General features: G+C 31.9%; 1 protein-coding gene across 1 annotated transcript in view; it reads left to right on the top strand.

Moving 5' to 3' along the window:
- CHIC2 (cysteine rich hydrophobic domain 2) overlaps positions 1-14,281 on the top strand; it is a 46,227-nt gene extending 31,946 nt beyond the window's left edge. The window contains exons 4-6 of the mRNA XM_019740190.3: positions 9,230-9,286; positions 9,453-9,512; positions 12,903-14,281. Of these exons, the coding sequence (XP_019595749.1) occupies positions 9,230-9,286; positions 9,453-9,512; positions 12,903-12,953 (168 nt within the window). The 3' untranslated portion in view covers positions 12,954-14,281. The remainder of the gene's footprint in view (positions 1-9,229; positions 9,287-9,452; positions 9,513-12,902) is intronic.
- Positions 14,282-15,311: the final 1,030 nt, after the last annotated feature.

Below are 15,311 nucleotides of genomic sequence, written 5' to 3'. Positions count from 1 at the left end.
AAAAGGAGAGGCTAACTTATCTCTCAGGTAGTTGCCAGCTCTGAAAATCTGTAATCCTTTGAAAATTGAGCTGTGTAGGTCTATAAAACATCTCTATTTTCCAAGCTTTATGTAAAGAAGTTCTCAATGTTGATTTTTAGTTCAAACCTATCTTAAAGATGAGAAAGAGAATTAACATTTAGTAATGTATTTTCATATATATTTTTTAGTTGTTTTTGTTTATTCTTTTAACTTCTCTTGAGTTTTTTTTTTTTAGATAATTGCTATTTAGTTTTTGAAACTTTGATGAAAAGGGCCTGTATCGAGTTTAAGTATTTCTTTTGTTTTAAGTTGTAGTATGCTTAGATTTCCTTCTGGATATCTTTTTTCTCAACCTCAAGTTTAGTTATCCAATAACTGTTAGTTACTTTGGTTGGGGTTACTACAGTAGGGGTTGAGAATCCAAATGACAGAGGTCAGGAATAGAGTTTTTTGAGTGAGTGCAGGCTTGTAAGACTTGAAAAATTTGAGGAAAAGTGAACCTGGGGGAATCATAATCAGAAAGCTACCAATACTTGTATATGGGAGGAGTTTGAAATATACGTGCTTAGACTGACAGTGGTAAGTTACCCAGAACTTTCAGAACTCTAATGTACTCTATGTTTGGGATTTGAGCATTTGTAGTCAGTAACTCAGAATCATAAAATGAGAATGGCCTTGAAAATTTGGATGACAATTTAGATAAAGAAAAATGCCTCATTATTGCAGGTAATGAAACAAAGCAAAACAAACTGAAAAGCATCTTAATGAAATTTTAGCGAAGGGGGAATCCTGAAAAGTTTCTCGTGAAGGATGCTGAGTGAAATGCATTCTTATTGACTGAAGATGTAGAAAATCAATGCTAACCTTTTTTTTTCTTCAGAATGCTATCCAATTTGCTTTATTTCTGTAAATATAACACATATTTATAAGGGCTTCCATATGGTCAATAATTTATTTTTCTTCAGTATTTTTTTTTCTTGACTTTCACTGGCTCTTATTAGAGAGGATTTTCAGGAACCTGACCTTTGTTGTGGGAGAAAGTTTATACTGTTTTAATTTACAGTGATAAACTTAGCAACATAAAATACAATTTACAGATACTTCTGTCATTTAAACCGGAAGAAACAAAATTGAATTATACATTTGTGTATTTAAATTATAAACATCTAAATTTTATATTTAATTTAAGAAAACTTTTCACATTATATTAGATGTTTGACCTCTACACCTTTTTGAATTTAAGATAGTAATATTTGGTTTATAATACAAGTCACTTCAAAGTGCTAAATTCCTGATATTTACATAACTAAAAAATATTTTGCTATAAAATGTGAAATCTGTGGTGAAATTTAATGGAATAATAGACTCTAAGGAGCAAATGAAGAGAAGGATAATAATTTTTGCACAATTGCTACAGTCATTAGTGTGAATGACACTGACGGCATGTTTTTAATTGGAATAAAAATATGGTACTAAATTCTCATCATAAAAGACGATACTCAAAGCATGAACTTTGAGCCTTAAATGTGCAAAGGTAGCACTGGGATTTCAAAGATATGTTAGACTTCTTTGAAAATGTGTTTTGCCAAGAATTAGCTGAAATTCAGTTCTCTCTGAATATTTAGAACATAGTATTGGTGTGTTTTGTAGAAAGATTTGTCTATCTCTTTCAGTGTCCATTCTGTTGTTAACCCAACCAATGAGTTCTTAATTTCAGACATTGTAGTTTTCAGTTCTTTAGAATCCAGTTCTCTTCTGAAATTCTTTTCACCCATTTTGTCTATCTTTTCCCTCTATTTTATTGAACATATGAATCATGGTTAATTTAACAGCCTGTCAGCTAACACCTGGATATATCTATGAGTCTGTTTCTGTGAGGTTTTTCTTCCTTTTGACTATTGGTCACGTACATTTCCTACCCCTTAAAAGTTTTTTATTTTATGCTAGATATTATACACAAAATGAAACAGAAGCTCCAGATGAAATCTCCTACAATCAGGAGTACCATCTTTTCTCTATTAGGCAGATAGCATACAGGGAATGGTCACTTTGGTGTAATAAGAGGTTGAGCTGGCTTGGGCTGGGCTGCAAGTGTAATAAGAGTCAGTCCCCTCTGGTCTTTGTCTCTTCTCCCTTAGAAGTTGTGCCCTTTCCATATTTTGAGTTTGGCCTTCGTCTCATGCAGGATCAAGTATCTTGAGGGGGAGACAAATCATGTGTTTGTTTCAGGTCCTCCTAGCAGAATCTTGTCTCCTAAGCACTGGTAGATTGAATAATTGTTATCTGTCTTTCTGGCTTGGTCCCCCACACTTCTATGTTGCCCCAGAACTCAGTAATGTCTCTAGGGAAAACTGGCCTTACAGTTTAGCGCACAACTAATTTCCAACCCATTGAGCCAACTTGCACAACCTGCGAAACGACTGACTTACCTTTTCCCCAGTAGAGTCCACTTGTTGTGCAAAGTCTGATCCTTAGCCCACCCCTAGAATGACCAAAAAATGGGAAATGGTCAGTAATCATCAAATGGGTTAGGAAAGGCTCTTTCCTTCTCTGGGTTTTCTTTCATCTAGTCCTTGTTGCTTCCGGCGTTTTCTGATGTCTTTAAAATGTTTTTTTTTCTTCTTCAATTTATCTGTTTCTATTTGTGGTGGTAGTGTTGGCTTGACATTAGCTACCACATCCTACCCAGAAGTATAAGTCTGCAGTTACCTTTACTTTATGTAAAAAATTATGACTTTTAAAAAGTATGTTTAGAGGGAAGGAATGATGTTATTGTTTCTGTCTCGGTTTTTTTTTTTTTAACAGTTTTGTTTGAAATTTCACATTTGAAATTGTGTTGTGAATGGCTTTTGTAAGGACATTGTATTCATTTTATATTTGTGCCTCTAATGGAAAGATTTATAAATTGATTACACTTAATGAAGATGCAAGTAAAAATAGTTTACATGTTGATCGAAAGTGGCAAGAGCATTGGGTTTAAAGTTTGGAGATCTGAGTTTGAATCCTATCATTACCCTGACTAGTTGTGTGACTTTGGGCAAACCATTTAACTTCTGGAAGCCTGTGTACTTAATTTATGAAATAGAAATACACCTCAAATCATGTGTTACTGCAAATAAAATAAAATACATTTTGGATAAATCTCATTGAGACTGCAGAATAGAGTAGAATGGATATTTCCAGACCTGAGAACCACAGAGCTGGAAAAACATTAGTTTTAGACTAAATTGTGGTTTTCAAATTTTGAAGTAAATTTGGTTGTTCAAGGCAACAGCTTAGTTAGTGGCTTAAGATACCTTGCGTGTCATACACAGACATGTTATTCAACAGGTTACAAATTCTTCCTTACAAATTTGAAGCTCTGTACTGTCATGGAATGAGCATGGTGTCGAATGAGCAGGATTGCCATACAATCCTGGTTTCAAATCCCAGCTCCATTTCCAAGTGTAGCTTTAAGTTTCTTAACCCCTTTAAGCTGTAGTTTTCATATGTAAAATGAAGGTAATACAAGCTGCATTATAGATTTGTTGTGAAGATTAAATAAGGTAACACAGGGAAGACACCTAGCGTGGGGTCAGACCAAAAGTGAGGATCAACAGATACTATTCCTTACCCCTTTTTTGTTTCTCTCGTTGTCCATTATAATCAATCAGTAGGTGATTCTCCCCCACATCACCTGTTGATCCTAACCAGTGTTTATTCCTTGTGTAATTATGTAGTTTAAAAAAATCCCTCATAATAACACTTTTGATTATATTAGCTGAGTGAAATTCATTTGTCTTATTAACAGTTTTTCTAATTTTCTGCTGTTAGTTCAAAATCAGTTTTAGTTTTCTGAAATTTTATCAGAAGTTGTGTGCAACATTTTATGTATTTGTGCATTTGTGCCTTTTTCATCATTCACAAAAGTGCTCAGAGTAACCTAAAGTTACGAACCACTAGCCTAGGTCATGAACTCTATGAAATTGTATTTAAGCATACCTTATTTAAAATTAGTACTTATAAATCACTGCTTAGTATGAAGTTAAGAGGAGTTTTTGATACACAGAATGTTTGCAGTTGTTTAGCTTATCTTCATCTAAAACTATTACTTTTAACAAATAGTATTTACAGTGTTGTTCTAATGATAACTTTGGTGGGTGTTTTAGTTTATCTAGGTTACTTAAAAGTTAACGGTCACATGAAGTTTTTAGAAGGAACCTTTAAGTACAAGGAAATTTGTTTAGAAATCCTTTTGAGGAATTTCATCATATTCTAGCTTATTTTTATGGTGAATCCAGATTTTTCATGTATCATAATCATAATATGAAGATATGCCATTTAATTTTTTTGCACATCACTGCAATGAAAGATTTATATTAATCCAGAACAGAGGTGAATCAAGTAATTTTCTCTTAAGTTCAAATGATTTTTTAAAAATATTATATGCTTTCCTTCTAATGACTTAACAAGTAAGAACATTTTTGTTTCACTTGTTTTAGTAATTTGAATTTGCACAGATGTCAGAAGATAAGTGTAGTTCTTATTTAAAAAATACTTAAGTTAAAAAATAAGATTTTGGATACATTCAAAGCATTAGTCTTGTTAAAGCTTAATGCATCATAAATTTAGGAGTTTAAAATGAAAACTTGTTTTAAATAAGTTGAACATTTGAAATTGCATTTTGACATTCTGTGATGTTATGAATAAATCACATTCAAATAAAGTTTCAGTGTAAATAGTTTAACTTTTATAGTTATTAGTGAGATAACCTATTTATATGTTTGTTAATATATCTTAACATCTTTATGTTCTAAAGACTGATAAGAATGCTATTTCTTTGGGGAAGTTTCACAGAAATATTTTTACAGCTTCCACGTTTAACATTTTTCCTTTGGTTTTAAGCACTATAAAATCCATGAGATTTCCATTGATTTTATTAGCAACTTTAGAAAACCACTTCTTTGAAAAACCACTTTTTCAAATGATTGTGAATAAGTGAATCATTGGTAATGAATATACTATAAGTAATAGTGATAACAAAGTAGAAGAGTAATACATTCAAGATTTTCTAAGATTCCTTGCTTCCCTGAAAGACTTCTTTATATCTAATTGCACATAATTTGTTTATAGGGAATAATAATTTATTCTTAGAAAGTTGAGATTAAGAAAAAATTACAAAAATGCTTCTTCATAGTAAGTCAGATTTGCATTTTCAGGAGACTTTTATTTTCAATTGTGGTAATTTACTATTTCTTGGTGTTTCATATGTATTTTACTAAAGTAAGCTTACTTTAGATGCTTCTTTGGAAGTTGATAAGGAGTATACCATACCTAATACTAATTATTGATTATTATTTCATTAGCCATTTTGTGAATTATCCAGGACATTGGACTTCTTTTGTAGTTTTTGTGTTTTGACTTATTTCCACAATTCTACCAAAAATTTAAAAGGGCTCAAAGGCAATAGAATTTGAAACCAAAATTACTGTCCTTCTGTTACTACTTGTTTTTCAGGTCTATGTAATAAATAAGTTTATTTAGCAGTTGAAATGTTTTGAATCTGTTATTTTTTACTTTAACATTGCTTAATGGTTATATTAAAACTAGTTTACTGATAAGAAAAGTATAATTAGCAAGGTGTTGAATTGAAGAAATATGTGGGAAAAAACTAAAGTGAGTTCTGTGATGTGGAAAATGGGTGGGAGCTATCCTCTTCCAGAACAGGTTAGTGACATGATGTCATAAAAGCTTGTTTTGCTTGCATGGTGTGAGTTGGTGGTCTTGGTCCTTTTAATTAAGGATAAGAATCCAAGATAAAATTAGATTTTTTGTTGATCATCTTTGCAGAAGGAGTGAGGGTTCATTGGTTAAGAACCACTAACCTGTGCTCTCACCCCTAGGGTGTGAGCCCTGAAAAGGATTAAGGCCCACTGTGGGGAAGCTTGCACTGAAGCCTGCACTGCCCTTTCCCCTGTTCTTTCAGTTAAATAGAAGATTTTTAGTTCCCATGACTATCAATCTGGTGCTTTTCACAAGCACCAAATTCTTTTAAGAAAATTAAGATGACTTATTTTTAGAAATCCACTCGCCTAGAATACTGAAAGATGTTTTTTTTATTATTTCATGTTGACAGATCTTATAAATATTATTTTTTTCCTGATGAATATTAGTTTGCTTTAATTTATGTTGAGTTTGGTGGTCAATATAAACTTTTAAAAATCAAGGAATGATTTTTATATGGTTAGGTTTGCTTGCCCAGTAGTAATTGTAGAGTTTGGCAATTGTAGAGTTGTTGAATCTTATATTTCATTAGAAATAGGTATCTAACAACGCTGTGGACATAAACTCTTAACTTTTATTTCGAGACTACTACAATTGTAAGGTGCTTTCTTTTCATGTTTAATGGCTTTTAAATAGCTTTTATAGATGCTAAAGTGTCATATTTTTTCAATATCTGTCAAATTGGTATTGTATTTAATCTTGAAAATATATTTTGATTTTTGTTAACTAAAAATAATTGCAGAGTATTAAACATTCTCAGTAGTTAAAGCTCTTTTTTCCCCCATTTAATTTGAGCTTTTGTTGTTACTAACAAATAATTTGTAGCACAGTTTCTTTTCTCTTTCTTTTCTTTCTTTCTTCCTTTCTTTCTCTTTCCTTCCCTTTCTTTTTTTAATGACTCCTAGAATCTATATACTTGTCACCTTAGTGTGCTAGAAATGTTCCACTCAGATCAAGGATTTCTTTCTGGTTTTGTATGTTCTCACCTGCTCCTCACTGTAAATCATTGAGATGTCAAGTGCAATGATTAATTAAGCTGCACGTGCAAGTGTTTTTTTTTCACCTGTCAAGAAGGAAAGAGGTTTTATAGAAGATTAGATTGTGCTAATTCACAGCTTTTACTCCAGACTGTCAAATGTGTAGAAATATTTTATATTTTGATGCTTATTCAGAAAATGGCATAACAGGGTTTGTTTGGCTTAGAATTCTTAAATATTTTAAGATACAATTATCATACCAAATGCTATCATTAAACTTCTAATTAGAGGCAAACAATAAATTCAGAATTCTTACATAAATATTTGGAATCTAAAGTTCATACTTTATAATTATCTTTTATTCATATACTTGTAGTTGATTTAAGTTATTTAAAGTAAATATTTTTAAGTTTTTCAAGCGTGTGTGTGTGTGTGTGTGTGTGTGTGTGTGTGTGTGTGTTTGTATGATATACACCAGGAGATCACTGATGAGATTCCTTCTCATAATATAGCATGGGTTCAAATTTGTGATGAAATGATGATGGTGGTAACTATACTTTTTTCTTTGAGTAATGAATGTTTGCAAATGTAATATTAAACTTTTAATTTTTATGCTTTAATATAACACAAAAGATTTGGAAAGCTTGTTCTGCCCACCCTAGTTCTTTCACCTCTATCCCCCAACTTATAAACTATCAGTGAAAGTAAAACCTCAAATTGCATAGTAATCTTAATCTATTATTAAAAGGTCCTAGAAAGGAAGATTACAAGGTAGATTCAGGTTTTGAATCGGTTTTGCCATTGGTTTAGCAGCGGGTGGGCAGGCAGATGCCTGCTCAGAGTAGAACCTATTGCCATTTTTCACCATTGATAGAGTAGCCTTTCAGAGTCAATGAGCTCTGTCAATGTGAGCTTGTCAAGGCTACAACTTCATAGACCTGAGAGGCGGTTTGAGAGGTCAGCCCTTTTCAGGTTCGCTGTGATGCAAATGAACTTTAATGCTTAAACAACTATTGGAATTTTTATGTCTGCTCCTTGTTCTTTTTTCTTCACAAAGTCATTGACGAGACATTCAGTGCTTTTTAAATTGGAAGTTGCATTGTGCTAAAGACCTAGTACAGATTTACGGAGGGCTGAAAGCAGTTAGATCATGTTCTTTTCATGGTGCGATTAGAATCAAATCGATTTCCCTACAGCCTTCAGCATTCAGATGGCAATTTTAACAAAGCTAGGGGGCTAGACAAGGGACAAAACGACTGAACTGAATGTTAATTACACTCTGCAGCCTTATTTTCTTTTGATTTGGGGCTGACTGGCAACTAAATTAACAAAAAGTGTGACCATAACTGCTGCCCTATTTTCATTTAAAAGGAGAGCTGCCTCTAAAAGGCTATCTTTACAAAGAAACAAGTGAGATCTGCTGATCATTGTTAATAAGGGCATTTTTTTTCCCTTTAAGATTCTTGCCCAAAAAACTGTTCAAAAAATAATGTAATAAATTAGTTATTGGTGTATTATTACCTGGAGAGTTAGTTGGTTTTCTGATTTTTATGACATAAGCTTGGAAAATGTAAGGCAGTAGTGGTAATTCATTGGTCGTTATGAATTATAATTGGCACCTCTGTAACTGTAGTGTGTCTTTAGCATGGTCATTGTACTGAAAGGTAATGTGGTAACTAGATTACAGTAGATACAGTTTTATTATATAACATTAAAGTATTCAAAACCAGCTCAATCCTAACAGTTTTTCATCTAGCTCATCCTTGCTTGACATGCAAATTTTCATATTTCATTATTAGTACTTATTTAGTTGTGCCACCTTAATAGTGCTGGATGCTGTTTCCTTCCCTTGCAAGGAGGCTGCAGCTGCACCAAGTTGCAGTTGATTCTTGTGGCAACACTGTCCTTTTTGCACCTGCAGCTGTGTCAGTCTCATCCTAACACCTGGCACCATGAATTATCCTCTCCTTTATTCATACTCCCAAGCAAGAAACATTTCATGCTGCATAGTACATATTTCAAAAATCAAGTGATCTTAAATTACATTTCTCAGTTTATTTCTTTACCACTAGTATTGAATTAAGTTGGTTTAAATACAGTCTTGCCTGTTTTAATACTTAGTACTTAAATCCTACTTAAGTATTGCAAAAATATTTTTGAAAGAAATGGGCATTTAAATTTGTATCATTTGGTAGATAACATTAGCCTTTTAGATGTTGATAGTTTTAAATCAGAGGCTAGTAAGTTCAAAGAGATACAATGCTAAACACCAAAACCATATCTTTATTAAAATAGAGGACTATTTCTATTCAGGTTACTATTTAGTGCTAGAATGTTGAGAGTATCATAGAGCACCCTATACTCAGTCACTGTCTGATACCTCTCTCTTTTTCACACATGAAGCAGCTGCAAAACAAAGTTTTTCTAAAACCAGTCAAGAGTAAACTTTTTTCTCATTTGTCTTCCAGACACGAAGATCGATTGAGAAGTTATTAGAATGGGAAAACAATAGGTTATACCACAAGGTGAGTACCGCAGGGAGCAGCTTCGTACTGTTGGGGTCTGAATTGCACAGTATGGAAACAGATGCTTTTGTTGAACTAAAAATATGAAAGGTGGACAAATGGGTTAGTCTGTATGCTGCAATAAAATAGAACTCATTTTTCTTCTTTTACTCGCCTACTTGTCTAGCTGTGCTTGCACTGGAGACTGAGCAAAAGGAAATGTGAAACGAATAACATGATGGAATATGTAAGTTAAAGGGCTGTTTTGTGAGTTTCTCTATTAAATGATCATTTATTTTGCTTCTGATCTTATTCTTTCCATGATTATTAATCAGCAAAGGTGTCAGGAGCTTAATCTCCTGAGTGCCAGGATTTTCTACGGTTCACAGATGCATGGTTTCATGTGCAAGACTGATTTATAAAGTTATGAATGACTTGAAAACAAGGCTTCACTGTGTTCTGAAAAATAATAAATTAATTGCCAAGATAAAATAGCCTGAACATGTGTTGATGGAGTGTGAAATTTTAGATGCTGCATAAAGAATAACCACAACTTTGGTTACGCAGCAAGTCAGATATGGCTTTTTTATATAATGCTAATCAAGTTTCCAAGTATGGAAGAAAACCTTTCAGCCAAGCCACTGGAGCTTAAGAAAACTTTAGCCTTTATAAATTTTAACTACCCATACCTCAGTGGCCTTTAAAAAAATCTTTTAAAAGTGTTATTAGAATATTGTTTTGTAAAAATTATCTTAAAAGTAAGCAGGAGATGATATGTTGGTTATCCTGTGTTTATTCTTTAAAAAATATCTAAGTTGGCATATGTATACAATGAATTTTAGAGTTTATTTAGTATGGTATTTAATTTACTACCTCTTGAATTAGTTTGAACAATTATTCTCCTTTTGAATAGTTCAGAATACTATAGAAAATTATGGATTTTTAGTCTCCCTTGAGCTTTGGTGTTTTATTTTAAAATGGAAAGATTGTATTTTTTAAAAAAAGATCTAAGGAAGAATTAAGTGTTGAAAATTAAAGTCATAGTCTTTGTGAAGTAACTGGTACATCATTTCTGACAAATTCTGTCTATTCTTTGCAACAATTTAGCTATCGTAAGTTGTGTGTGTGTGTGTGTGTGTGTGTGTGTAAAAGATTGATTGAAGCAGTGCTTAAATAGTTGCAAATTGTCATAAAATCATTTTTCTCTGTATCATTTTCCCTTTCTTTCATTATCATACAGTCAAATTCCATTTCTAGCCTTGGACATAAAATACATCTTAAAAATGTGTCTTTTTTCCCCATAGAATAGGTCTATTCAGCGAACCAAATAACGCAGAATTTTATCATTATGTATTGTATCAAACATGTTAATTCATGAGGATGAGAAAGACACTTGATACTTCTTTATAATATTAATTTAAAAACTACATTCAAATAACTTGTTTTGAGTTTGACCTATGAAAATGCTAGTCTTGTATTTTCATCATAGATGGTAAGAAAGTTTATGTATTTTGGCAGGAGGGATTGATATATAGGAAATTGAAAGCATTTTGTGAAAAAAAATATTTGCTATATTTATAATCCAAGCACTAATCTTAAAACTGAGGCTTTTATTTTTGCACATTTCTAACTTTACATTGGAAAGGAAAACATAAAAGTTATTCCCAATGCTATTATTTCCAGGTAGAACTTTATGAATGTCATTCATTCATAAAATATACTCATTATATTCGTGTTTATTTTATGATATTCTTTTTTAGACTAAAAATAAAATAATCTTCCAAAACATTGCAAACTATATGCTTTGTTTGTAAAACAGTTTAATTTATTTTGAATTTTGAGATAAGCACTACTACTAAAGCCATTATATTTTTCACACCATCACAGAAGAGACTCAGAAGAGTAGTAAAAAAATTTATTTTTAATTGCTAAAAAATGTATTTTTTCTAATTTTTTTCAGAGTGTGTATTAAATTTGTGATAGTTGAAAGGAGGAATAACATAATTTCAAAAACTTCCTAAAAAATAATTTTAAAACTTTCAGACAGTAAGTCATCTAGTAAGAAGAGAGTGCTTCCTTATCCAATGAATTGGGGCATTTTTATCATGTATTTCACTTTGACCTCAACTTTAACTTACAGATATTTCATTTGTTAAAGGAAAATAATTCTCATTGATTATATTTTCGATGTTGGAGACAATCTAGAAGAATACTAACTTGATGCCAACTTTTCTTCAGCTATGGTAGAGCAGTATGATTTAGAAGGAATGAGACAAGTGGCCAATTTCTATGTGTGGCTTCTATGTATTCACAGGATATATTCTTTAAAAACTAATAATAATGCAAATATGGTCAAAGATAGCCTTTATTTTGCATTATGTAGTATACACTGTAAATTGTAATGCCTACATTCAAGAGCTGACACTGTAAAGACGGCTTGATTGAGGACATATTTGAAATATAGAAATATTTACTGAATGTTGACTCATAAGTAGTTTAAACATTTAATCATCAAGTTTTAGAGCTGCAAAGAATCTTGTCATCTAGTCCCTTTATTTTATAGGTGAGGAGGCTGAGAAACAGTCTCTAGCACAAATGAAGCTAGACAGGAAGCTAGTGAATATTTTGTGGGCAAATAACAGGTCAGGAGAGTGGCAAAGGTGACACCTAAGGCTTAGTGAAGTGTAGCTAAACTAGGAGAGGAATATTTTTGAGCCAGGTGTCTTCTTTATTGAGGCAGGTCAGAAGCCAAGAGAACTGAAGAGTAAAAATGCAGATGTCTGGTCCAGATGACTTAAAAGTAGAAGAGTGTCCAAACCTAGAAGGTCATATTAAGACACAGTTTTTAAAAAAGAATGAGGAGTTCACCAAACTTGGCAACTGTTCAAATCAAATATTTTTTTGTTTAGCATCTATTCTATAAAGAGTTAGAATAAGGGAAAGAATTTATTGTGATGTAAGACAGTTCAAGTTTAAATGAATAAAAATGAGCTCTGGTCAACTTGTGTCTTTCTGTGCTGCTGTGTTTTGTCTTTGTTGGTTTTCCTTTAGTTTTTTGTAAAAGGTCCTTTGGAACAAATTTTAACCTTTAATTTTGCTAATGTAAGAAGAAAAGGACTTAAAATTAAGAGCTAAAGGACCGGTACCCTTTATCTAGAGATCACATATCCTGGTGCAGTAAGATGAGAGCAATTCTAGAACTTAAAGACCTGTGGAATTGGGTTAGGTCAAAGGGAAGAAGCTTGAGGGAATCGGTATCTGTCAGCTGCAGCCACATAATGCAGCAGAAAGGCCAAGGCTTATGAGTTAAGACAATCCTTTGTTCAAATAGTGACTCCACAATCCCTGGTGTTACACTTCTGGGATCATCAGTTTCCTCATATGTAAAATGAGGACGATAATACTTGCCTCTTAGAAAAGCTGTTGGGATTCAGTAGAGCCATAGAGTATGAACCACTTGGGGTGTAGTTACTTCTTAGTGAGAAGTACTAGTTGCGTTTTCTCACTCATTTGTGTGTGCATTCTCCTGTGTGTCAGAGGCACTAAAAATTGTTTTAAGTGATGGACTATTGCTGAAGTTTTGTGAAGATAAAAATCTATTTAAATCTTTTTAAAACTCTTTTTTCTCCTTCTACAGGTCATCCTCATAGAATTTTTACCAAAGACACCGATTTTTCGACCAGATTAGCATTTACTTTATTTATAGAGACTTTCCAAGTATGTTGTCTTTCCAATGGTGCCTTGCTTGGTGCTCTTCTGGTGGTGACATAACATTGGTTCTACAGAATCGTGTGGTGTTTTTTCTGGTTTTTTTTTTTTTTTTTTTAATTAAATAACCGCATGTTCTAAGTGTGCATTTTTGTCAAACTTTGCAACAGTTATTTCATACAGATGTTTAATACTTAAGTTATTGTGCTCTTTTCTGTTATGTATTGCTGATTTTCAAGGATTACTTTTTTGTATTATCAAAAAAATACATTTGAACTTAGCATAAAAAGTGGCCAGCCTTTTTTATTTTATCACCAAGGTGTACACAGTCCTTTATTAATTCTTTAATATAGAAAAACACCTTTTTAAGGCTCTACTTATCTATTCTAGCAAGCACACTCTTTGTATTATTTTTCTTCCTTTTAAATTTAGCAGTTATTTTAAAATAGTAAGTTTTCTTTAATAGCTTTTTGAAATTTGACATACCTTTTCTCATACAATTCCTAATGCTCTGTTTACAGCAGAAATATCTGTGACATTATGAAGACCTATACAAAAGTTTTGGAAGTATTTCTGTCTTCAAAGGTAGCAAGGCAGGATTAAATTATTCTTATTAGAATAGACAAATCAGTGAATGGTATGCATGTATCTAATGGTTACTAGAGCTCAGGATCATAAAATATAGTAGCATTACAATCTGTGTGTATTTTTGATCAAGATGATAATAATGGCCTTACTTGGGTTATTTTTTGTTTATCAAATCTTATATACAAAAGTATGGAAATATTCCTTTAAAAAATTTCTAAGGAAAATATTTCTCCCAATCTGACATAGTTGTAAAATGGATATATGTTTCTAAAAAGTTTTTGAAAGAAAGCAAAAGTTCTAGAATAAAAGTAACCTGGTGTTTAATACCCCATTGATACTTAGAACAGATTATTACTGAGAAATGGAGGATATATTTAGTTTTGCTTTTATCTACTAGTTTGCTTTCAGTCAGTTATGTGTACTTTTTTTGGTTGACATATCAATTTAAACCAGATCAGCTTGTTTCTTTTAAATATATACAAACATACGTATTTTTTTCTTCTTTTGGTTGTACATATCTCCATGCATTTTCTGAATGGCCTAGATATACATTTTTGTTTTCATAAGCCTGAAATTATACAAGTTTTAATCTGTGTCAAGAACTTGTTCCATTCACCTGTGGTATCGAGCAATAATGTGAATAACTTTTGAAATTATATAAACTATGCTTAATAATTTGTATTAAGAATTGGTACCACTATAAAACCTTTTTTCCTTGTATTCAATCTTTGAAATAACAGTTTCATTAATTTATATACCTGTATTTTAAAAAAGGATTTCTTTGTACTTCTCCAGAGTACTGTAATTCTATATGAATTTGAGTAGTTGAATGCCAGTATTTTATTTCCTATATCCTATACTGGACATTAGGAACTATCTTAAAAACTAGGATTTTTTTTTTTTTTTGTGTGGTATGAAAATTGTTTCCATTGCCCCTCTAAAACACTTAGCAACTTAAATTTATAAAACACAACACGTTTCCTCTGAATAGCTCAAAATACAAAGAATTCAAACACTTCTCACTTTATTTACCTTGTGTCTAGGTGTGGCCTACCACCTTACAGTAGTGCAATTAAAAGGTAATGCTATTTAAAAACTACTATTCCTCTGTCGTTTCAGTGTGGAAAATTCTACTATGGAGAATGCTAAATCTGCCTCCATAATCAGAAAGAGCAGAAAAATATGACTAGACTATGCAACACATGTCTTCCATATCTAAAATTTTATAAATTTGTAGAGCACCATATGGTAATTAGCTTTATAGGAAGAACTGTACCTATTTAGACCTAATTTTTTCTTCTGTTTTTAGTCTTTGTAAATTATAATTTTTAATTATTTTATTCCCTTAAGAATATTTTAACAGTAAGATAATTTTCATAGTTGATAGTATTAAATATCGGATTTTAAAAAGCTGTTCTAATTTTATTGAAAGATGTGTCTGTTGTTTAAAGATTCCCAAAAATGTGCTGTCTTACATTTCTGATGTATATGTAGAAAAGATCTGTGAATGCTTAATATGTGGCATTACTGTAAGCCAAACTATGGCTTGAGCAGTTAGATATCTATGCCTGGGTTTTCATTAGTTGCCTCCATGATAACCCACTCTGGTTTATCTCTTGAGTCATGACTATAAGTGCCCATGTTACTGGAAATTAGAAATGTCAAAGACGCCTATGTTATATGAACATTAGTTTAAAGGAAATATTTTAAATGATGATTGGTTTTCAGTTCCTGTTTTCTTAAAGTTTGT

Source organism: Rhinolophus sinicus, chromosome 1 (genome assembly GCF_057876585.1).
Source record: "Rhinolophus sinicus isolate RSI-liver-muscle chromosome 1, RSI-T2T, whole genome shotgun sequence".
Lineage (NCBI taxonomy): Eukaryota > Metazoa > Chordata > Mammalia > Chiroptera > Rhinolophidae > Rhinolophus > Rhinolophus sinicus.
This window is presented reverse-complemented; position numbering and strand designations above follow the sequence as displayed.